The following is a 23,371-nucleotide window of genomic DNA, read 5'->3' as shown; positions in this document are numbered from 1 at the left end:
CCTTAGGTTTTCTCTTCTTATAGATCTGGCTGACAGCAACGTATCAAGGTTTAAAAGCTGGTAGCTTCTTTTGGCCTGGATCAGACGTCGCTATCAATGGCTCCTTTCCTTCTATATATATGAGTTATAACAGGTAGTCGTTAAGATATGATTGCTCCTAGGCAGGTATGATTACTAACCTTGGTAGTAATTCTATTTTTCCAGTTGTTTGGGTCAAAAATCTTTTTTTTTAATTTTTTTTATTATTATTTTTGAGCGAGAGAGAGAGACAGAGAGCAAGCAGGGAAGGGTCAGAGAGAGAGAGCGAGACACAGAATCTGAAGCAGGCTCCAGGCTCTGAGCATTCAGAACAGAGCCTGACGGGGGGCTTAAACTCACAGACCGCGAGATCATGACCTGAGCGGTAGTCAGCGGCCCAACCAACTGAGACACCCGGGTGCCCCTGGGTCGAAAATCTTGAAGTTATCATTGATTCCTCTCTCTTACATCCCTCACCTGGTCTGTCAGTAAATGCTTGTGACTCTAATTCAAAATATATGCCATCTATGAACTTTTGTTATTTCCAGCATTACTGCTGTGGTTGGAGAAACCATCATCTTTTGCCTATATTATTGCATTTTCCCCATCTCCCTGCTTCTATTCTTGTCTCCTACCATCTATTCTCTATCTACCAACCAGAATGTTAACTTTAAAAAACAAGTCCAATTACGACGTTCTTTTGCACTAAAAACTTTAATGGCTCCCTGTTTCACTCACAGTAAAAGCCTTCAGGGTCCTATTGGTATGACCCCAACCACCCCACTGTGTCTCAGACCTTGTCTCCCATTATCCCATTATTCCACCTGGTGCTGACCTCCTGGGTAGGCCTTAACACGCCAGAATTGTCTGCTTAGGGCCTTTGTGTGGGCTGTTCCCTCTGCCTGAGATAACTCACTCCATGTATCTGCATAGCCTGCTCCATCACCCTCTTCAGGCTGTTGCTCGAAAATTACTTTCTCAATATTGTCTTAGCCTGATTAAACTAAGATTTCAAATTCCAAACCACCCCCACCCTGAATTCTCACCTTACTGTACTCTGGTGTTTCTTTTATCCCTAGCATTTGTCACCTTGAGACACACAATAGAATTTATTTATGAATCAGATCTATTGTTTATGGTTTGTCTTCACTAGAATGTCATCTCTAGGAAGGAAAGCATCTTTGGTTTTCCCACTGATAAATATTGTTTAAAATGAACAAATAGGTGCCCAATATACACAAATGTATAAATAAATGAAATAAAAATAAACCGAATGGATAGTAATTAATGGTGTTTATTTCAATTGGGGGAAAATCGGAAGATGGAAGGATGAGAAAGAAAGAAAACAATATATATTTAATTTACACTGAGACAAACGTATCTCTATATAAGTATCGAAAACAGGAATCCCATTGAGTAATACTGAATCCCCTTCAGTATTCTGATCGTATATGAACACAAAATGGACATCTGAAAATATTAACTGTCTTTCTGAGTAGGAATATAGTGGAGTTATTTTTTTTATTTGAGTAGTTTTTGAAAATTATTTTTTCTCTCCTTTTCAGAAGTATCCCATATGAAGAGAGGATCTTTACATTGTTGAAATGGCTGGACCTGCCCAAAGCTGAAAGGTATTACTTAGAATCAGAGAAGGGCTGGCACACTGGGATATCTGCGAGTATAAAATGCAATTATTTCTTTACTTTAAATGACCCCTTCTGAAAGAAACTTGGCGTTTTCTTTTTTAAGAAATTTTCAAGAATTATTCCTGAGAGCAGTTGAGTTGACTTTTTGCTCTTGAGAATGTGACTGGCACTATGGGGCAATAGAGATAGAGCCAGTACCAGGAGTAGAGGCAAGTAACACAGAACCTGATGTAGACTGGAGGCAGAGTGGCGAAAGGGTCTGAAACTTCATTATGAGGATTGATTCATGGAGCTAGAGGTGCCAGAGCAAGGCCCTGTCAACAGTCCTGAAGTCAGAGCATCCTGAAAGAGAGCAACATGTCAACAGCGGCTCAGAAACCAGCCATCTAAAGAAAGAATTCAAATGGCAGAACAAAGAGTGGGTGGAAAGCCAGAGACTGGGAACTATAGAAGGCTGAGGCGCACCAAGAGAGGTCTTGGCAGAAAGAATAAGGGAGATTTTCATAAGTGAGTCAGACCAACGCTCATGCCCAGGAAGGTCTTACTTCCTGTTACGAGTACCTCCCCTCTGGGCCAAGTGGAACGACTGGGCCTGGATGAAGACAAGGAGGCCAGAGAAAAGGAAGGAAACTGCCACCAAGTTCTAAACCTATGCACTTGCCAAATCCAACCCGTAGGTTTATTCCAAGTTGATAATGTCTTTCTCTGCTTCAATTTTACCCCTAGACCTGCTTTTTATACCATCTATGTGGAAGAGCCTGATTCTGCAGGACATAAAAATGGGCCAGTCAGTGCCGGAGTAAGTTGGTTTTATTGAACAAATATAAAATCATCTAGCCCTAACCCACAAAGTAAAATATTCTTTAATTCTCACTGAATACAAATGTATCTGATATGAACATGAAGACATTAAAATAGCGAACAGTCTAAAAGTATCTCTACCTTATTAAAAATTTTAAAAATTACCAAAAAAATTAAAAGTCTAAAAGATATACCTGGTTTATGACAACATCTCGATTCATTTGATAAACATTCATTGAAAACTTAGATGTAGCACTGTTATTTCATACAGTGGAACCATCAAGGCTAGATACTGCATGCCAATTCAACATGCTAATGTAGCTCATTCCAAATTAAGTCACTTGCAAGTCTGTTGTGAACTATCCAGCTGTCTATTCACACACTATGTTCCATTCACAACATCCTTATAATTGGACTTTATATGCTGGTGCCCCCAGCAGAGTCCTTCCTCTCCTGGGCCTCCATTAAAATTGAAGTAGACTTTTAAATATTAGTTTTGCCATTATCTAAACCGTTATGTTACATTTTTACTACAGAAATAAAGACCTTAAATATTACTTAAAAAAAAATCATCTCCTTTATTGCTGTTATTATTGTTACACTGAAGCCTGTATTGTCCTGGACATAATAATGTAAAGCTATGAAGGCCTCCATGAGTATGGAGGCATTTTCCTGCTTCATGGAAACTTATTTAACAGTTATCCTCCATTGGAAAACAAAGCATATTTCTTCTGGTACCCTGACTTTGTGGTTTATCAGAAATGATAAACCATTAAACCAAAATGATTCCTGATACAAGGCCTTGCTCAAGTCCTACCATTTTTTTTTTAATTTTTTTTTTAACGTTTATTTATTTTTGAAACAGAGAGAGACAGAGCATGAACAGGGGAGGGGCAGAGAGAGAGGGAGACACAGAATCGGAAGCAGGCTCCAGGCTCTGAGCCATCAGCCCAGAGCCCGACACGGGGCTCAAACTCACAGACCGCGAGATCGTGACCTGAGCTGAAGTCGGACGCTTAACCGACTGAGCCACCCAGGCGCCCCATCAAGTCCTACCATTTTTAACCCATTAGTCCTCCATATTCCAACACCACTTCGGTGATATCCCAGAATTTAACATTTAATCAGGCTATTTTAAGGGTGAGTGGCATAGTAACTATCTGAAGTACATTCACCACTTCTTTTCTGTTTTAATTCTTATCCACACTTGATATGGCTAATTGTTTTGAGAGGGGACACTATAATCTGTATTTGTCTGACCCATACAGCTGAGTTAATATTAGGCACCATATCTTTTTTTCTAGTCAATGCTCTAGTTTAGCTCCCAAATAAATTTTAAGTGTAATGTTGAAAAGTGCCACAAAGGAAAAGATCAAGGTGCCCTGAGGGGTGATTGAGGAGGTCCTAACTAGTCTGAGGAGGGGCAGGGACTGTGACTGGTTAGAAAGTTCTCTGAATAAGAAAAAGGAAAAAAGTTCACAAACAGCCTGGTTGAGGGAGGAGGTGAGCATGGTAGAGGAATGCACAGAATGAACAAAGGGACAGACAGGCAAAGGGACAAATAGACATGGTGATAATGGTAAGAATGGTAATGGCAGTTAACTCTTCTTGTGTGCTCCTCTGTGCCAAGTATTGTTTGGAACGCTATGAGGATTATCTCCCTCCCATGTCTGGAGCATTGTGACCCAGGGGCAATGGCTAGAAAGAAGCCTAGAGAAGGAGGCAGGCACCAAATCATGCAGATCCTTGTTGGCCATGTAATGTGCAAGGGAAGCACTGAGGCATTTTAATCAAGAAAGCAACATGACCAGATCGGGTTGTATCTAAAGATCAGTTTTACTATGCAAGAGGAATGGGTTAGAGGGAACAGAGGAAGGTGGGGAGAGATGGGTTAGCTTTGCAACATTCCTGAAAAGAGATAATTGCACCTTGAACTAGGGTAGTGGCAACCATCATGGGAGGAAGGAGTTGCATTTGAGATTCATTTGGGAGATAGACCTGGCACGGCTTGGTAGGATTCGGGTGGTGGAGTGGAGGATCAAGGACAGTTGTCAGATTGCTATCATTAGCTGGCAGGTGTTTCCATTTACATCAATGAGGCGACTGAAGGGGGTCAATTTTGAAGGAGAAGATCTTGTCGTGGTTAAGGGGCTTGTGGTGTCCAAATGAAGATGCCCAGAAGGCAATTGAATATGGATTGAAACCTCCAAGGGGATGAAATCAGGCAGTTTGGCAGCATGTAGATGGTGCATGGAAGTGAAGATGTCCTAAGGAGAGAGTGAAAAGTGAAAATAGAAGGATTAAGACCATGCCTCATTTAAAACTTTAGAAGAGGCAAAATGGATGGAGAACCTGGAAAGCTTTATGGCTTTATTGCTGTTATTATTGTTAGTCATATACTTTAGTTTGGAGTGAATGTGACATAATTTGAAAGCAAAAGGCTACTTTAGTTTGTTCACTCACTCTTTTTCAAGCTTATTAACTTCTACATTTTTCAGTCATCAATACTCTCTTGCTCTTGCTCTGCTATCCTTTTAAGGTCTACTTTTAATAGTTTCTGGTGGGCGTGATGTTGTGCTGGGCATTCTTAGGGGTTGAAGAAAATGAAGCCATTACCCAGTAACTATGTTGAAAGGACAAATAAGTAATGACTTAATGTATAGCAAGGTTTTATTTTAAGAAACCTTTAAAATTTTGGTAGCTGAAACAGTGTTTAGGGGTGTCTAGCTCAGTCGGTTGAGAATCTGACTCTTGACTTCAGCTCAGGTCATGATCTCATGGTCATGAGGTCAGGCTTTGTGTTGGGATCTGTGCTGGCTATGGAGCCTGGTTAAGATTCTCTCTATCCCTCGCCCTCCACCCCTCCCCAACTTGCATGCTAGCATTCCTGTGCACGTGCGCTTTCTCTCTCAAAAAATGAATTAAAGCAACAAGTGTTTATTTTTTTCTCACACCTACATTTTTTTAAAAATTTAGGGGCGCCTGAGTGGCTCAGTCCGTTAAGCCTCTGACTTTGGCTCAGGTCATGATCTCACAGTTTGTGAGTTGGAGCCTCACGTGGGGCTCTGTGCTGACAGCAAGGAGCCTGGAGCCGACTTCCAGTTCTGTGTCTCTCCCTCTCTCTGCCCCTCCCCTGCTCACACTCTGTCTCTGTCTGTCTGTGTCTCTGTCTGTCTCTGTTTCTGTCTCTGTCTCTCTCTCTCAAAAATAAACAAACATTAAAAAAAAATTAAAAATGCAAATCCAAGTTGGTTAGCATACAGTGTAGTCTTGGTTTCAGGAGTAGAACACAGTGATTCATCAGTTAGATGCAACACCCAGTGCTCATCCCAACAAGTGCCCTCCTTAATGCCCATCACCCACTTAGCCCATCCCCTCACCCAACACCCCTCCAGCAATCCTCAGTTTGTTCTCTGTATTTAATAGTTTCTTATGGTTTGCCTCCCTCTCTGTTTTTATGTTACTTTTCCTTCCCTTCCCCTATGTTCATTTGTTGTGTTTCTTAAATTCTACATGAGTGAAATCACATGATATTTGTCTTTCTCTGAGTGGCTTATTTTGCTTAGCATAATACACTCTAGTTCTATCCATGTTGTTGCAAATGGCAAGATTTCATTCTTTTTGATTGCCGAGTAGTATTCCATCGTGTATACATACCACATCTTCTTTACCCATTTGTTAGTCAGTAGACATTTGGGCTCTTTCCATAACTTGACTATTGTTGATAATGCTGCTGTAAACATTGGGGTGCATGTGCCCCTTCAAATCAGCATTTTTGTACCCTTTGAATAAATACCTAGTAGTGCAATTGCTGGGTTATAGGGTAGCTCTATTTTTAATTTTTTGAGGAACCTCCAGACTGTTCCCCAGAGTGGCTGCACCAGTTTGCATTCCCACCAACAATGCAAAAGTGTTCCCCTTTCTCTGCATCCTTGCCAACATCTGTTGTTTCCTGAGTTAAAAACAACAGTGTTAAAATGGGGAGAGTATTGTGGCCTGGTATAGCTGGAGAAGGCTTTATGAATTAGGGATGTAGAAGGTGGTGGAGAGATTTAAAGTCTTGTGAAACCAGGAACTTCTTTTTTTTAAATGTTTATTTATTTTTGAGAGAGAGAGAGAGGGAGACAGAGAGAGAGAGAGAGAGAGAGAGAGAGAGAGAGCAGGAGAGGGGCAGAGAGAGAGGGAGACACAGAATCCAAAGCAGGATCCAGACTCTGAGCTGTCAGCACAGAGCCTGACGTGGGGCTTGAACTCACTAACTGACCTGAGCTCAAGATCTTGACCTGAGCCAAAGTTGGACGCTTAACCAATTGAGGCACCCCAGAAACTTCTTGATACCAAATTTGTTTCAATGATTCTCTAGTATTGAAGTTGAATTAGGCACAGAATGTCCTGATGGGTCTTGAATGACCTTAAGTAATGTTCTAATACTTTAACAAGTTTCACCTGTTAACTCATGATTGAAAAACAAGTTATTACATGTTAGATGGAAAGAAAAGTTAGGAAGAAAAATTCAATTTGGAAAGAAAATTGAAATTAAGAACAGATCGACTTAATTCTTGATAATGCTCATGTACATGGTAGAATGATTCTACAGCACTGAGGACCTCCACTTTTGAGAAAGTGTCATAGACTCTGGGTCTAAAGTTCTCTCTTGTCTAGTAAAAGAGTGGGATGCAGGATTGAAAGTGAGAGATGGCTAATGTCCGGGAAAAGACAAGAGCCCAGAATAAGGGTCCTTGCCCTGTATTTATTCAGATCATAAGGCTTACAAAAGTGATGGGTGTGTACAAAGAGACAAAGAAACTGGGAACGTTAGCTTGGGGACGTGAGGGAAAAGGGGATTTTTGAAGACATACAGTGTTTGGGGTTTTGGTCAATATAAAACAAAATCTGTGTGCTGGGCAGTCGGGAGTAAGGTTGGTTACGGGGGACAGGAGGCAGCACCTCTGTTTATCTTTGCCAGCCTAGGGGATGAGACAGATAGGGGAAATAACCTCAGGGTTAATAAGGCATCTTTCCTTTTGTTAGCCAGCTCCACTCTGGGCTGCTTTGCCTGCAGCACAGGGGTCCAAAGTCCAGTTCACCAATTTACCTAACCTGGCCCTATCCTCCTGTGAAAGCAGCTTTTCTGCATAGTACTTCGAGCCTGAATATCTTATCTTGTTTATTTCATACACCTATGTATTGGGCACCTTTGTGCCATTTCTATTTCAGGCCTTTGCCTCTCCCTCTCTATTTTGGGGGCTCTGCAACCCCTCTCTACTTTGGGGTGCATTTGCACCCCCTATTCTTGGGGTGCCAATCTGGTTTACCCAAACTCGGGTGTGAGCATTTCATGACTTTGTATTGCTTTATGCCTTGTCAACCCATTGGTGTAAACCCGGGGGATTCCTAAGCTTATCCCCCACAAGAAAGCATGTGGAGGTAGAATACACAGGAAGGATGTTGTACCTATTGAAAATCCCACTATGTTAATGCTGCATAGAGCTTCCTACTAGCAGGATCCTCTGCAGTCTTGAATTTCATTTTACAAAAGGGAATGTTTGGATCCAAAAAGCAACTGTTTATTGAGGGTCTTAGCATTGAACTCATTTTATCAGTATTGATTTTACTGTTTCCACAATATCCACTGTGAAAGTGAAGGATCATGATTCCATGTGAAACAAGCAAGGTTTTCTACCCAGACTTGGTTTACCCCAAAGCTGCAGACATTTCTATTCCTATTTATTATCTTACCACCCCCCAAAATGCTCACTTGTGGTCTGTCACAGGGATTTCTCTTCTTTCCTTTGTCTGGGCTAGAGTAAGGGGCTGGCATCTAGTCATTTTACATTCAGCAATATGTGCCATCTGTGGAGTGGATACTGTGTGAAAAACCCTATGCTTGGAAAGCGTGTGGTGAGTTAGGTTGCCCGGTTCCTTCCCTGCAGGAGCTCACACTCTTCTTGGGAGGCAGACATACGCACAGATGATTTCAAATCTGTGGAGAGTCCAATGGTAACAGATGCCAGGGTGCTGGGAGAGGACAGAGAAGGGGCTATTACTGCAGTTGGGAGGAGTGAGTAGGGTGACTGTGAAAAGGGACATAATTATGCCATGACAATGGGCGGGAACCATAACTCATGCTCGTAAACCAGAGTGCATGGTCACTGTAAGAATGAGAGTCAGGAAAGTTATCTCCGAGTTGATGGATTTTAGCAGTAGATAGAGCTGGTTTGAAGTCAGTTCTGTTCTATCCCTTGTTAACTGTAGGACCATAAACATGTTATTTAAAATTTTTAAGCCTCAGGTTTCCTGGTATTTCCAACTGGAAATTCCAGATGGTGGAAATAGCACCAACCATGCATGTTTGCCATGACAATTTCATGAGATAATGTACTAAAGCTCTTAACAATAATTAGCTTGTAAAATTCCTTCTCAAAAAATAAAAAAAGCGATAATTTTTATAATAGTACTATAAGAGATTACACATTTTCCCCCAATCCATTTGCTATTACAGTTTCCTCTTCACTGAAACAAATAATGAACAGTTAGTCAATTAAAAGTTATTCATTTAAGGGACACCTGGGTGGCTCAGTCAGTTAAGCATCTGACTCTTGATCTCGGTTCAGGTCATGATCTCACAGTTTGTGGGATTGAGCCCCATATCAGGCTCCCTGCTTGGGATTCTTTCTCTCCCCCTCTCTCTGCACCTTCCCTGCTCATTCTCTCTCCCTCTCTCTCTCAAACTAAATAAACTTAAAAAAAAGTTACACACTTAAAATAGTTTAATGTACTATGCTGATAAGGCGTAGAAAATTTTAAAACACAAAAGAATATAAGCAATAAAATAAAAATGAACTCCAATTCACTATACAGAGACAACCATTGTTAATATTCCCTTGATATATTTCTTTTTTGTTTTCTGTGCATGTGTGTTTACTAAGGAGTGCTAAATATATTTAAACATGAAAGGATTATGAAATATCTGTGGGTACATACAGTTTAGTTTTAATATTTTATGTTTAGCATTGTATTTATGAGCAGTTCCCCATGCCATGGTTTTTTAAAGTACATTTTGAAATGTTTGTAAGCATGTGTGGCATATTTATTTTTATATTGAAATTGAAATTTATTGAAATTTTATATTTTAAATTGAAATTAGAAATGAATGAATGAATGAATAATAAATAAATAAATAAATAAAGTAATGAATAGTCCTAGGTGTAAATAGCCATTTGTACTATAAGTGTTTATGAGGACAAATTTCCAGAAATAGAATTGTTAGGTTATAGGGTAAGTCCTTTTTTTAACGCTCTGGTTAGGCATTGTCACATAATCCCTCAGCACCCAAATAACCATGTGGACTTCTATAGAAGTGTCTATGGACTCCCCTCTCCAGCATTGGGTATTATGATGAAAGCCTTTGCAGCTGAATATTTGTTGAGGCAGAACATTTTTCTCAGATACTAATTGGACAGTAGTCTATATTCCTTTGTGGAAAACATGGTTTACTTTTTTTTATTTGCTTATAGAAATTCAGGGAATTGATATTTGGTAAATGTGGTAGCACAGTGCTGGGCTCTGATGTCCTATTTCAAAATCCAGAAATTTCAGAGAAGGAAATGTGTTCAGTTTTTACTCACTCCCTTGGATAATGATTTCATCAATTAAATTTTAATTTATGAAGACAGTCTTAACTCCATTTTTTTTCCCCCTTAGGTAATTCAAGCCTTACAGTTGGTAGATAAGACTTTTGGAATGTTGATGGAAGGCCTAAAACAGCGGAACTTAGACAATTGTGTCAATATAATCCTTTTGGCCGACCATGGTACGCTTTTTTTTTAAATTATATTTTATCATTGATGATATCTTCTCACTTCAAGGAGCATGCAAAAAGGATAGTGATATTTTAAAGTCTATACTTCTAGACCTAAAGGTTCTCGAACAAGCAAAGAATACGTTTTGTGGTAGGCTGTGATGAATAGAATACTAAAACTAAAATTTCTACTTTAATTATTTTAACATTCATTATGAAAATCCATCCTTATACTTACTTTTTTGTGAAAATGGAGGTCATAGTACTTAACAGAGATATGGTTGGGTTGTTAGTCAACCAAATATTTTTTGAGTGCCTACTCAATGTCAAGTACTTTCCTAGATATGGTGTGTTTGGAGGTATGTAAAGCAGAAATAGGCCTTTTCTAGATGGGGTGACACTTTCTACATTAGTCAAGCTAAGCTCCAAAGGCTTTGAAGGAACCAGTCAAGGAAGAGAGGAGGAAAAGGACCATGTCTACAGAACTCTTGTTTTTATTTTAGGACATCAAGATAATGAGAAACAGAGTAATTTATTTAAAAATTTCTGAAATGTTTTCTTAACACATTGACCTATTGTTTTAAAATTAAAGGGAACCATTTTAATGTGCATTTTGATAAAAGATACTATAAAACATGAAATAAATTTATAAATAAATATGAAAATAAAAATTTAAGGGCAGTCTGAAGAATCTACAAATAGAAGAAGTTTTAACTACCAAATCTTTTTTTTAAGCACATGCTACTTATATAAAGTTAAATAATACACCTAAGATCTAACGAGCTTTCTACAGAGGATTTTCTTCTTTGAAATTAATTGATTTATGTTGAACAAATGATCTGTTTATAATTCTTGTTTATTCTTCTCTGATCAATGCGACCCTTCTCCTCCACTGCCAGGATTTTTTAGATCTGCCATTTAGAGTGAAATAATAGGTTAAATTAATATAGATTCTCAGTGAAACTTAGTTTGAGATCTGCCACATAAAATATCTCTGATTTGACATCATGAAAGACAACTAATTGTTACCATCTATATGCATTCAGTGGATTTTTTTTTTTAATTCAGGAATGGATAAGACTTACTGTGACAAGATGGAATATATGACTAATTATTTTCATCGAATAAACTTCTACATGTATGAAGGGCCTGCCCCTCGTATCAGGGCTCGTAATATACCTCAGGACTTTTACACTTGTAAGTACGAAGACACCCATGTGAAAAAAGGGGTAAAATTGAAAGTGTGTAACCTTAACTTCCTGATTCTGAGGATACAGGGATTGCCAGGCCCCCTCTTCTGTCTTCTTGGGAAGACCACACAGAAGCAAATAAGAAATCCCCGTCCTTGTTTAAATATCATCAGCCTATAAAGTCTATGGTAATATCAAATATCGTTAGGTAAAAGTATACTCTACTTAACTATATTAATATGAATAAAATATTAATTAATACAATCAAACATTACTATTAATAAAATATTGATATTTCCATGTAATTATTAGGTTATAATTAAAACATCAATTAAACATTAATATTACAAAAATATTAATATATTCTACTTAATCGTTAGGTTAAAATATATTCTACTTATACGTTAAATTCTAAAATAATTCTTTGCTGAAAATAATTTCCTATTTAGGGACACCTGGGTGGCTCTGTCTGTTATGTGTCTGACTCTTGATCTTGGCTCAGGTCATGATCTCAGTTTGTGAGATGAAGCCTGGAGCTTGGGATTTTTCTCTCTCCTCTCTCTGCCCCTCCCTGGCTCATGCTCCCTTTCTCTCTCTCTCTCTCTCTCTCAAAAAAAATCAATAAATTTTAAAAGAATTTCTTATTAATTTTACCAGGTCATAGTCATTAATAAATGTATGTGTGAAATTCATCTGATATGTTCACATTTGTAATGTGGTTTATTTATCTTTTTCTTTTGAAACAGTTAATTCTGAAGAAATTGTTAGGAACCTCAGTGTAAGTATACAGTGTCCTAATACATATATCTAAGTTAATATAATGTCCTTAAAATCTGGATTTGAGGAAATTTATGTTCCATATTTCTGAGTCCAATCCACTTGAAATTTATTTCTTAAACCCTCCGTTAATAGTATTTTACCTGCAGATCAGCTGCTTTTGTCTTAGGTGTTTTCATTTACAGTCGCTACCACTAGAGATTAGTTTGTGACAACAGTGGCCCTGACTCCTGGCTTTTACTGAGTGTGTTGCTGTCCCATTCAAAAGGGCCATGCCAGTCACATGTGTTGTGTGACTTAACATAAGAAAATAGTGAATCATGAACTCTTACACATCTTTTCATAGAGGTCAGAAAAATCATCTCTTTACCCTCTAATTCCAACTTCTTTTGACTGGTTCCCACATTCCAGGTTGTGAGTAAACTTAGTGGGGCAAATTCGAGATACAGATCTTAAAGCAAACTGGACTTTTCAAAGTAGAATTCCCTACTCCTAGAGAGACCTGAAATGTTCTTGCATGTAGTTTTAATACTTCTGTATTCAAGGTATACTCACAAGCATATTATCTATTATATGGAATTCATGAGTTTATCATTGCTTGGGGTGGAGCTATGTTTATTTAAGTATATAGGTCGTGTGCAATTATAGAAGAAAACTGTTAGGATGAACTGGGAATGATTGAAGGTAAGAAAACACCGCATGAAGAATGTTACTGTCACCTAGGACCCACTGCAAGTCTGATGCAGAAATGACCATTAGAGCAGCAATTCTTTAGAGTGTTAATCACTTCTTTTTTCTCTTATACTTTGATATTTTGGTCTTGAGTAAACATGGTGGACAATGTCTCCCTCTGCTGGCGAAGGGCATACAGGCAGTGTGTTCATGCTGATTGGATGGGTACTTCAGAATTTTCAACAGATGGACTCTCTAAAACCACATATTGTTGTCCTTTTCCCCATCACCTCACGAGCCATAAAGCAGAAGCCCTGTTGCTGAGGAAGGGAAAATCTCTAATAATCCTGTAGTGGAGGAGGATTGGATACCACGGGCTTTGGAAACCATTAATGGTATCGCAAATAAAGACTGGGCCTAGAGCTATAGAACCCCGAAGAAATGGACCATCATTTCCTGAATAGTCCATTATTCCCAGGAAATTTTCCATGTGGGGGTACAGTATTCCCAGTAGGCCTGTTTTGAGCTTATATTGGACAAACGTAATCAAACATGAACGGATGACTCTTTAAGTTCAACAGCATTCTGGTTGCATGACAGACAATGGCATCCTTGTTCTTAGATAAAATGAGCACAGTCTTCCCAACTCTAAGGTCTTCATCCTAAATTCTCAAATGCAAAGTATAACCCCGTCCTGCTTCGGAAATTGGCAGTGTGCCTCCACTTTCCTCTGGATTTACTCTGGCTACACACCAGCTAGGAAAGTGTGACTTGTCAGATGATCTGTGGTCCTCAAGGGCACATTCTAGTTCTTTGTATGTTTGAAGAAGCTTCATAACCAACTGCTGCCATCATGTACTTGCCTGGATGTTACAAAAATATTGACTTCAACAGGAAGTAATGATAAATTAGAAAGAAAAAGAAGCCCGGTAAAGATACCAAAATAAGCAAAGAAAAACTGGCCGAAATATCTGCAATAAATAATTTCTCTTCCCCTTTTCATTCTGTTACTCTCCTTGCTCTATTGTTTTTTTTTTTCAATTTCATAGTATCTTTCTTCTTACATAAATTGAGCCCAAAACAGCAGTGACACAGACTTAAAATATTTGTGTGATTATCAAGGCTTAAAATAAATAAAATGAGAAAGTAGAAAAAAATTATTTTCCCATATGCGTACCTGTATTTTTTTCCTCTTATTTCTCAAAAAAAGTTCACGAGGGAGAAAAAATTCCTTTGTAGTTCTGTTTCTCATTTCCTCACTTCTTTTTTTAGATGACTGAGTTGCATCTTTACACAGTTTTGAAATATGCCATCTAGTTACAGCAGTAATTATGAAAGACACAAAATTTCACTTCAGTTTGTGAGAAATCCATGAATCGTTCACAAATAAGGAGCCTGTACTAGGTTTTGACTTGACTTGAGAATTAAGCAAATGTAGGTTATTTCAAGGGTAAATTGAATCAACTGTAAAAGGATTTTGGTGCAATTAAACTGGTTTTTAAAATTTTTACTGATATCTACTAATGTGTTATATAATATGCATACATAATTTAAATTCAAAAATTGTAATTGCCACTTGAAATCTAGACATATCTATTGTCTGTCAAAAAAGGAGGGGAGGGTTATGGTGGCTAAAGATATAAAAACTTAGAACATCAGACACCAAATCATAATTTAAATCACATTTTAATTGCAATTTAAGTATTGTTGCAACAATAAAAGCAACCTAATTGGGGAATTTGGCCACACTGAGAATAGGGTTAATAGCCTTATTTTATTAGCCATGCTTAAATCTTCTTACTTTTTAAAGAGCGCTTAATTGTCTTAGCAAATGAAATTGTTAAATTAGCCTGCATATTTTATAACTTACACAAACAAATAATCTACCTATTATTTAGTGCCGAAAACCTGATCAGCATTTCAAACCCTATTTGACTCCTGATTTGCCAAAACGACTACACTTTGCTAAAAATGTCAGAATTGACAAAGTTCATCTTTTGGTGGACCGACAGTGGCTGGCTGTGAGGTTTGTGCATCTATTTACTTGTTTCATAATACTTTTAACCACCATCTTTCATTATAAATTGCCTTAATTTTACTGGTCTATTATGATCATGCAACTTTTCCTGAGCATTGGTATTTCCTTGACTTTTTTCAATATGTATTTTTTTAAGTTTATTTCTCTTGAGAGAGAAAGTGAGCGTTCGGTGCACTTGAGCAGGGGAGGGGCAGAGAGAAAGGGAGAGAGAGAATCCCAAGCAGGCTCCACACTGCCAGCGCAGAGCTCAACCAGGTCTCACGAACAGCGAGACCATGCCCTCAGCTGAAATCAAGACTCAGACGCTCAACCAACTGAGCCATCCAGGTGCCTCAATCCTTGACTTTCTATATGCTACCTAGCATTTGTGCATTTGAAATATCAGGGGCCAATCTTAGCATCGTAATCCTCACAATATAGATGCACAGAAGGGAGAGGGTTAGCACTGTTGATTGGCCGTTCCAGAAACCACAAGTACCAGCACATTCTTAACCCCCAGTTAGATCTTTTTTCAGGTAGTTGACAGGATGTAAAGATGACATCAGTTGTCTTCCAGGTTGGCAGTAAGTAATTGATTAGATAGGTCATCGAAATTTTTGTCACCTTTGTGGTTTTTAGGAAAGAGCACATTTGTGGCTAAGCTAACCAATTAGGTGAACATTTTTTTTTTCTAGTTCTAATTCATGTTGATTGTTGAGCATCTGCAAGTTACAACTGCATTTAGGGAAGATAAAAACCATTCTGGATCGCTTCATCCCAAGATAACCAATGAATTCGTTGGTTTCACAAAATTTTATTGATGCTTGTTATTGTGTATGCCAGGCTTTGTTCCAGGCATTTGGGATACAGACAGGATTCCTGCCTTCCTTGTCAAATGAAGAAGACTGGTAATAAGCCAGAAAACCAAAAAATATACACTTTCTGATAGTTTAGCTAATATTTCCTTTTTTTTTTTTTTTTGTATTTTATTCCAGTGTTTTGTTTTGTTTTGTTTTTTTCCCTGTGCATAAGTGGTTTTAAATGGAATCAGGATCACATTGTTTTCTGGCCTTATTTGCATGCTACGTCATGTCGGGGGATACAGAGGACAATGGGATTACAGATGCTGGAAGATATATTTAATAAAGAGGAGACAAAAAAGATGAGGGAGTTGGGAGAGCCTGTTCTGTGAGGTAACCAGGAAACCCAAGCAATACACCGCTAGGCCAGAGAGTGTGCATGTTCACACCTGGCCACTAGATGGCACTGGCCTCTCTTCTTGGGATAAGAAGTTTCATAACCCTTTGTGAAGGTCCTTGGCTATATGCTGTGTGGCTCAACATAACATTCTCCAGGAGATTTTAAAAGACTAAGCTTTACTTATATTAAGTATATCGGGTTTTAAATAATGTATGCGGGTAATATGTAAGCAAATATAGTCCCAAATGTGGGTATATTCTCCAAATACTTACTGTTGAGAGTATGAGATCAAAGAAGTTAGGAGGCCACTGGTACAAAACAAGAAAGTGCCCATCCATCCTATAACATGCCCTGTGGGTTGTAGAAGGAGAGTCCAGCTGCCAGGGTACCTCTGGGTATTACATAACACCCAGTCTCAAATTATGAGCTTTTTATATTTAATAGCTAGCAGTGAGATGTAAAAAGAGCAGCAGGCTGAGTTCCAGACCCGCCTCCACGCCTAGCTTGGGGGAAATGTAAACAAATTAATGTCTTGGGGCTTCATTTTCATCATCTGTAACACAAGATTAGCCTGGTTTTATTATTCTCTTGATGTTAAAGGAAACCGACTTACCCCAAAAGAAATGTTGATTATAGCCCTAACCAGAGCAACCAAGTTCTCATCTGGTTAAGTCACTCTACCTCCAGTTCGTAACACATGAGCGTCAGGCTACCTAGTTTCTATGGCAAAGTATGTTGTCTTTAGTTATAGTGTCAAATGTTTGATAACTAGATTGTATTCCCTTCCCAGAGTTATAGCAAACTTTGTCATTTAGTACACCCTATCATCATCATCATCACTATCCTCATTTTGCCTAAAACATGTTGGATTTCACTAATTTGGGGAAACCCAATTATTTGAAACTACAGCTGAAGTATTTCCCCCTTAGAGAACATGAATAATAGCTTTTTATTTTATGATCGGAAAGTGACAAATACTTTCCAGGCACGTTTCTACGAAATGGGGATAGACCCAGTCCTCACCCTAAGGATCTTTGCCCAGGCAGGGAGGAAGACAACAATTATAATCAGGTATAACAATGGCCACACTAGGATCACCACAAATGTGCTCTTTCCTAAACAATAAGAGTGATTACACAGACTAGATGTGGATGTCACAGAACATCCAGAGGATGCTTCCTGGTAGGTGTGATTCCTGCTCTGGGCTTTGAAAATTAAGGATGAGATCAGCTAAATGCCGTCACATACAACAGGTCTGCCCCAGGCCGTTGGGCAGTCTGTGCGTTGTACAGAGGCACTCAGCCAAGAACATGAGAGGCAGTGGAAAAGTAACCCTTGCTCAGCTCACTGAGCCCTGATGGGGGGCCTGTCTGCAGGAGGCCATGGACCACTTTTCTTTTGCTGGAAGGCATCCATATTCTTGCCAAGCCTTGAGTACTGCCAGCCTGTGTCTTCTCAGGGGTGCTTCTTTCTCTAAATATTCTGCCCAGAGCAATGGGGCACCTTTTTAAAGCCAGCAGCTGCTCTGGGGTCAAGGGAGGGTCTGCAGGCAGACAGGCTAGATGCCCTCGATTGCACTGGTTCTGTGTTGCCAGAGCACCAGGTAAATGAAGTCACTCTCCGCCTGACAGACCTTACCTGTCATGACTGAAAAGTGTGACTTTGCCTGGGAAGAAAATAGACCATTGGTAGATACAAGGTGGCTGCAGGTGAATATGTGGTTGTGTGGATTTGCATTTCTGAGAGCTCACAGTGTTCAATGTGATTAGGTGTGTGTGCGTGTGTGTGTGTGTGTGTGTGTGTGTGTGTGTGTGTGTGTGTGTTTTATGTGGGAAGATTCTGAAGTTCAGAGTCAGGATAACCAATTAGGAACTTCGTGCAGTTCAGAAGTAATAAGGGTCTAGCTTAGAATGGTGGCAGAGTAGGAAAGCAAGGGAAGATGTGAAAGGACTACACAGGCAGATAGTTGGCAACTGCCTGGAGGGGCGGGGGGCGGTCAGGAAAGAAGTCTTACTCGTCTCCCATCTGTGTCATTACCCGACTGTGGCAGAGACACTGGCCTTGATTTTGACTTTATGAATTAGACATGGAGAAGATAAAAGAGAGTTTGTTCCAGAAGATTTAATATGGTACTTGGAAGTTGAGCTAAATCATGACAGATAAAATCAACTCATCTTTTCCAAATGTCAGCTTCCATTTTTCCATATGGATTTCCAGAGCCAAATTAATGGCTGGAGAGCATAAACATGAGCAGTTAGAAGAGCAAATTTGTAACATTTTCACTTGAGAAGAGAAAATAGAGCTTTTTCAAACACTAATTTTTATCTTTTACTTCTGAATAAAGCTTTGCAATATTGACTAAACTTTTCTGATTGAGTTGGGTTAGGAGTTGAAAATATTATAAAAAGAGATATTTCTGAAAATAGAGAGATATAGAACAGACCAAATTTCAGAGAATTTTACCAATGACTTGGTTCTAAAGACCTTTTTGTTCTTTCATTAATGAATACTCTAGCCTCCCACACAGAATTTAAAACTGAATTATCCCCAAATGGTTACGGTAATCTTTTTTTAATGTTTATTTATTTATTTTTGAGAGAGAGAGAGAGAGAGAGAGAGAGAGAGAGAGAGAGAGTGCACAATCAGGGGAGGGGAAGAGAGAGAGGGAGACACAGAATCTGAAGCAAGTTCTGACAGCGCAGAGCCTAACATGGGGCTTGAACCCACGAATGGGCAGATCATGACCTGAGCCGAAGTTGGACACCCAGCTGACTGAGCCACCCAGGCACCCCTAGTTCCAGTAATCTTGAAGGAAGCAAATATGTATGCAAGAAGGATAAAAATATTTTTAAGACAACTCTTACCTTAAGCCCCACATTTTATTGGAATTAACTAAGGTAATGAGCTGGCATCTTAGGGTAATTGAATTTAAACACCTTATAAATAGGACTCCCTTTCTTTCCCCATCCAGCTAGTAAGTAAGTACTTAGCCTCTCCTTTCTTCCCTCTATTGGGTAGTGTTGAGTGTAGCTGAGTGTAGCCTGCTCAGTGTGATGATTTATTTTTTATTTTGTGATTTGTTTTTAATTAAGCTGAGACTCAGTTATGAATGTTTTAGAAGCTGATCTTTTAGGACACTAAATTAAAGTCCTGCCTACAACATAAAAACAAAAACATTGTGTGTGTGTGTTTTCCCTGAGGAGTGGGAGGTAGGGGGTGGGAAAGCAAATGAGACAAATCTCTTAGGGAATAAGAGTCTCTTTTTCCATTAGAGACCTAATTTGAACCAGTATGGCATTGTTGTTTAAAAAAAAAAAATCTAGGTTTATTTATTGCCAGTTTGGACTGCTAAAATTGCTCAATTCAAATACTAAAATAGGAGAAGGTGGGTAAAAGGCAAATTAAATTTGAAAAGTCATTCAAGTAACAGAACACAACAGCCTATAGAAGAAAAGCCCAAAAGTTAGAAATAAATTCTAAATTTACCAGAATATACTAGCTTCTTCTTACCGAGTGTTATAATGAACTTTCCTTCAGTATTCTTTATACTTTTACATTATTTCCCTACCTATCTCTACTGTAGAATTGGAATCAATATTTTTCCCAGTTTCAAAGACATATTTCTAAAGCACTGAAATGCTTAAAGTAGTATATTAATTAAACTATTCTTAACCACACAGACATTAATGTGTAAAGATACAGATAAGCTTGAAGACAATTTTTTACATTTTTAAATTAATAGATTTTTATTGACATATAGCTGACATGAAGTTATATTCATTTTTTTTTAACCTATGCCTTTGTTATTATCTTGTCAATGTCTAAGAGTCAAAGGCTTTTGAATTCTACTTCTGGTTCTGGAGTTCTCCTTCCTGCTACCATTCTGCTACCATTCTGTTTGTTCCTCTGTGGTTATGAACTTGAGCATGAAAATATATTTATGCTGTTGTTGACAGAAAATTTACCTATATAAAAGCATAAGCTGCATAAAAATCCGTTAAAGGTCAGTTTACAATAAGGTCTCATATTAATGTATTAATTGCAATGTAATATCATTTCTTTAAAGGAGTAAAGCATATTCATCCTGTGGAGGAGGCAACCACGGTTATAACAATGAGTTTAAGAGCATGGAGGTAACTTACTGCTTTATTTTATTTTTTTTAACAAATATTTATTGAGCACCTACTTTGTCACAGGCAGTCTTTAGGGCCCTTGAATACACCTGTGAACAACACAGATAAGGATCCCTGCCCTCATGAAGCTTTCATTCTAACAGAGGGATATAGACAATTGGCATAATAAGGAAATATATTATTTGGTATGTTAGGGGATAAATGCCATGGGAAATAAAGGTGACACAGAGTAGGTGGAAATTGGGCATGTCCCAGGGTACCATGGGGGCAGTATGCAACTTTACATAAGGTGGAGAGGGTAAGATTCATTGAGATGACATTTGAACAGAGACTTGAAGAAGGTGAAAGAATCAGCCTTTCAAATGTTCAGGGGATAGGTGTACCCAAAAGAGGAAACAGCCAAGTACAAAGGCCCAAAGGTAGGATTGTGCCTGACGCGTTGGGGGCAGGAGAGCCTTCATCGGCTATTGGAAGGATGTAAGACTGCGTGGCTGATTGGAGAAGAAGGAGTGAAGTTTCAGTTGGGCATGTTAAGTTGAAAATATTTATCAGACATGTAAGTAGAGATGCTTTATAGGCACCTAAAGGGAATCTACCCAGAAATAAACAAAAAATTGAGTTTTAGGTATATCAATTATTTAAAAGATACGCAGCTAGACAAGATCCTTAGAAAGTGAGTACAGGTAGAGAGGAAGACCAAGTCCTGAGCTCTAAGCACTTCTACTTGAAGAGGTTGAAAGACACCTAGAAGTATAGCCAGTGAGCAAAGAAGAAAACCTGGAGTGGAGTATGTCCTGGAAGCCCAGGGAAGAGACTATTTGGAAGAGTCCATGAGAGAAGTGTAGCGGATATGCCCACATAGGTAAACTTCATGATTTTCTGCAACCTCATTATCTTTTTAAAAAATTTATTTCTTTAAATTCAAGTTAGCTAACACACAGTGGAATCTTGGCTTCAGGAGTAGAACCCAGTGATCCATCTCTTACATACAACAGCCAGTGCTCATCCCAGCAAGTGCCTCCTTAATACCCATCACCCATTTAGCCCATCCCTCTACCCACCTCTCCTCCAGCAACCCTCGGTTTGTTCTCTGTATTTAATAGTCTCTTATGTTTGCCCCTCTCTCTGTTTTTATCTTATGTTTTCCTTCTCTTCCCCTATGTTCATCTTAGTATGCTTCTTAAATTCAGGTGAGTGAAATCATGTTATTTGTCTTTGTCTGACTGACTTCTTTCGCTTAGCATAATTTCCTCTAGTTCCATCCACACTGTTGCAAATGGCAAGATTTCATTCTTTTTCATCACCAAGGAGTCTTATTCCACATCTTCTTTATCCATTTGTCAGTCAGTGGACATTTGGACTCTTTCCATACTTTGGCTATCGTTGATAGTGCTGCTATAAACATTGCGTGTGCCCCTTCAAATCGGCATTTTTGTATCCTTTGGATAAACACCTACTAGTACAATTGCTGGGTTGTAGGGTAGCTCTATTTTTGATTTTTTGAGGAACCTCAATACTGTTCTTCAGCGTGCCTGCACCAGTTTGCATTCCCATTAGTGGTGCAAAAGTGTTCCCCTTTCTCCACATCTTTGCCAACATCTGTTATTTCCTGAATTGTTAATTTTAGCCATTCTAACAGGCAACCTCATTGTCTTTCCTATTTCCTGTGTGTGTTATTCACACACACACACACACACACACACACACACACACATTCCTTCTCAAATAAAGAAAATGTGTTGGGCCCATTATGAATATACTGCCTTTTAACATTGCTGTGATGCATTATATCCCCTTGTAGACATTTGAAAAGTCTCTAGAGACAGAGTGCCTTTCTATCAAATAGAGTACTATTTGATAATTAAGTTAATTGCTAGAAAGAAAACCTATGTCTCCATTTATTTGCTATCTTGGAAAAAAAGGATATATATGTTTTATATAGTCCTATTACCAAAAAATAATTATGTTTGACACTTTTCTTCTAGTTATTTGCAATCTGAAAGAATTAGATTGTTATGAATAACATAATTAACTTAACATTAATTATTTAAATATAAATAAAAAGTATTTAGAAGTCTTCATCCGAAAGGTAAAGGGGAGATATATTTGAGAAATCGGTGGGTTAGTCTAAGCTGTGAAAAAACTTTAGTGTTTAGAAACTTCAGCATGTTTTGGTCATGTATTAACATATTTGAACAATGATATGAAAAGACAACCAAAAGAATTCCTGATGTTATATTATGAATTTGTAATTTATACTGTCCAGATATTGTAGAATTGTGCTGACATTGATTGTCCATTGTTGCTTGTTTTCTCCTCGTCTGTTGACAAGCAAGGTGCTGTGGAATCAGGTACATTTAGAAAAAAATAAATACAATATGCATTATATTTGATTGGGATTTGTGGAATCCCAGTCACGGGTGGAGGTAACATACAAGTCATTTTCAAATCTGAAAAGAAATCCTTATAATAGCAGGAGACACAGCTAGGAGAGCTGTGACAGAAGGCAATTGTGTCTCTTCCACCATTTGTTTTTGAGTTTAGATGGCATCTAGTAACAGTAGGACTGTCATCACCTAGGCTATCTTTTTGGCACATGGACCCAGTTTTAAAGAGAAGACTGAAATTGAACCATTCGAAAATATCGAAGTCTATAACCTAATATGTGGTGAGTATATCTATATAAATTTAACATCAAAATGTGGATGTAGTTTTAAAAATACATATTTTGAAATTGGCAATAAATTGAATCCCAGAGGGGGCTGCTCTGCACTAAGAAGACAGAAAGTAGAAAAGATAAGAATGAATCACCATTCTGAATTATTCAGCCATAGTAGTTTATGAAATTATTGTTTCTGATTGCTGGTAATGACAAAGATTAGATCTCAGGAGATGAGCCTTTCTATCAGTTAGTTACTACTTGAAAACTTAATAAAACTTAGGTGAGTAAGATCACATTTCCAACTTTTCAGAGTAGGAAAAGAACCCCTAAAACACAACTATTTTCTTGTAATTACAGAGAAAAAGCTTCTGGCATAAAAGGATGATAGAAATCCTATTTGTATAGCTGCTTATTATTATACTCAGTGTTAAAAAAAAAACCTTAAATAATTAGA

The 23,371-nt window shown here is 38.3% G+C and overlaps 1 protein-coding gene across 2 annotated transcripts in view; it reads left to right on the top strand.

Annotated features, from left to right (window-relative positions):
* Positions 1-23,371, top strand: part of ENPP3 (ectonucleotide pyrophosphatase/phosphodiesterase 3) — a 75,531-nt gene that overhangs the window by 29,057 nt on the left and 23,103 nt on the right. For both annotated transcript variants that reach the window (XM_053904484.1, XM_053904485.1), the window contains 9 exons: positions 24-133; positions 1,584-1,649; positions 2,391-2,463; positions 10,170-10,278; positions 11,335-11,463; positions 12,203-12,234; positions 14,804-14,931; positions 20,189-20,255; positions 22,836-22,923. In XM_053904484.1, coding sequence (XP_053760459.1) covers positions 24-133; positions 1,584-1,649; positions 2,391-2,463; positions 10,170-10,278; positions 11,335-11,463; positions 12,203-12,234; positions 14,804-14,931; positions 20,189-20,255; positions 22,836-22,923 — 802 coding nt within the window. The remainder of the gene's footprint in view (positions 1-23; positions 134-1,583; positions 1,650-2,390; positions 2,464-10,169; positions 10,279-11,334; positions 11,464-12,202; positions 12,235-14,803; positions 14,932-20,188; positions 20,256-22,835; positions 22,924-23,371) is intronic.

Source organism: Panthera pardus, unplaced genomic scaffold, assembly GCF_024362965.1.
Source record: "Panthera pardus isolate Hobbes unplaced genomic scaffold, ASM2436296v1 HiC_scaffold_17, whole genome shotgun sequence".
In the NCBI taxonomy this organism is placed as follows: domain Eukaryota; kingdom Metazoa; phylum Chordata; class Mammalia; order Carnivora; family Felidae; genus Panthera; species Panthera pardus.
This window is presented reverse-complemented; position numbering and strand designations above follow the sequence as displayed.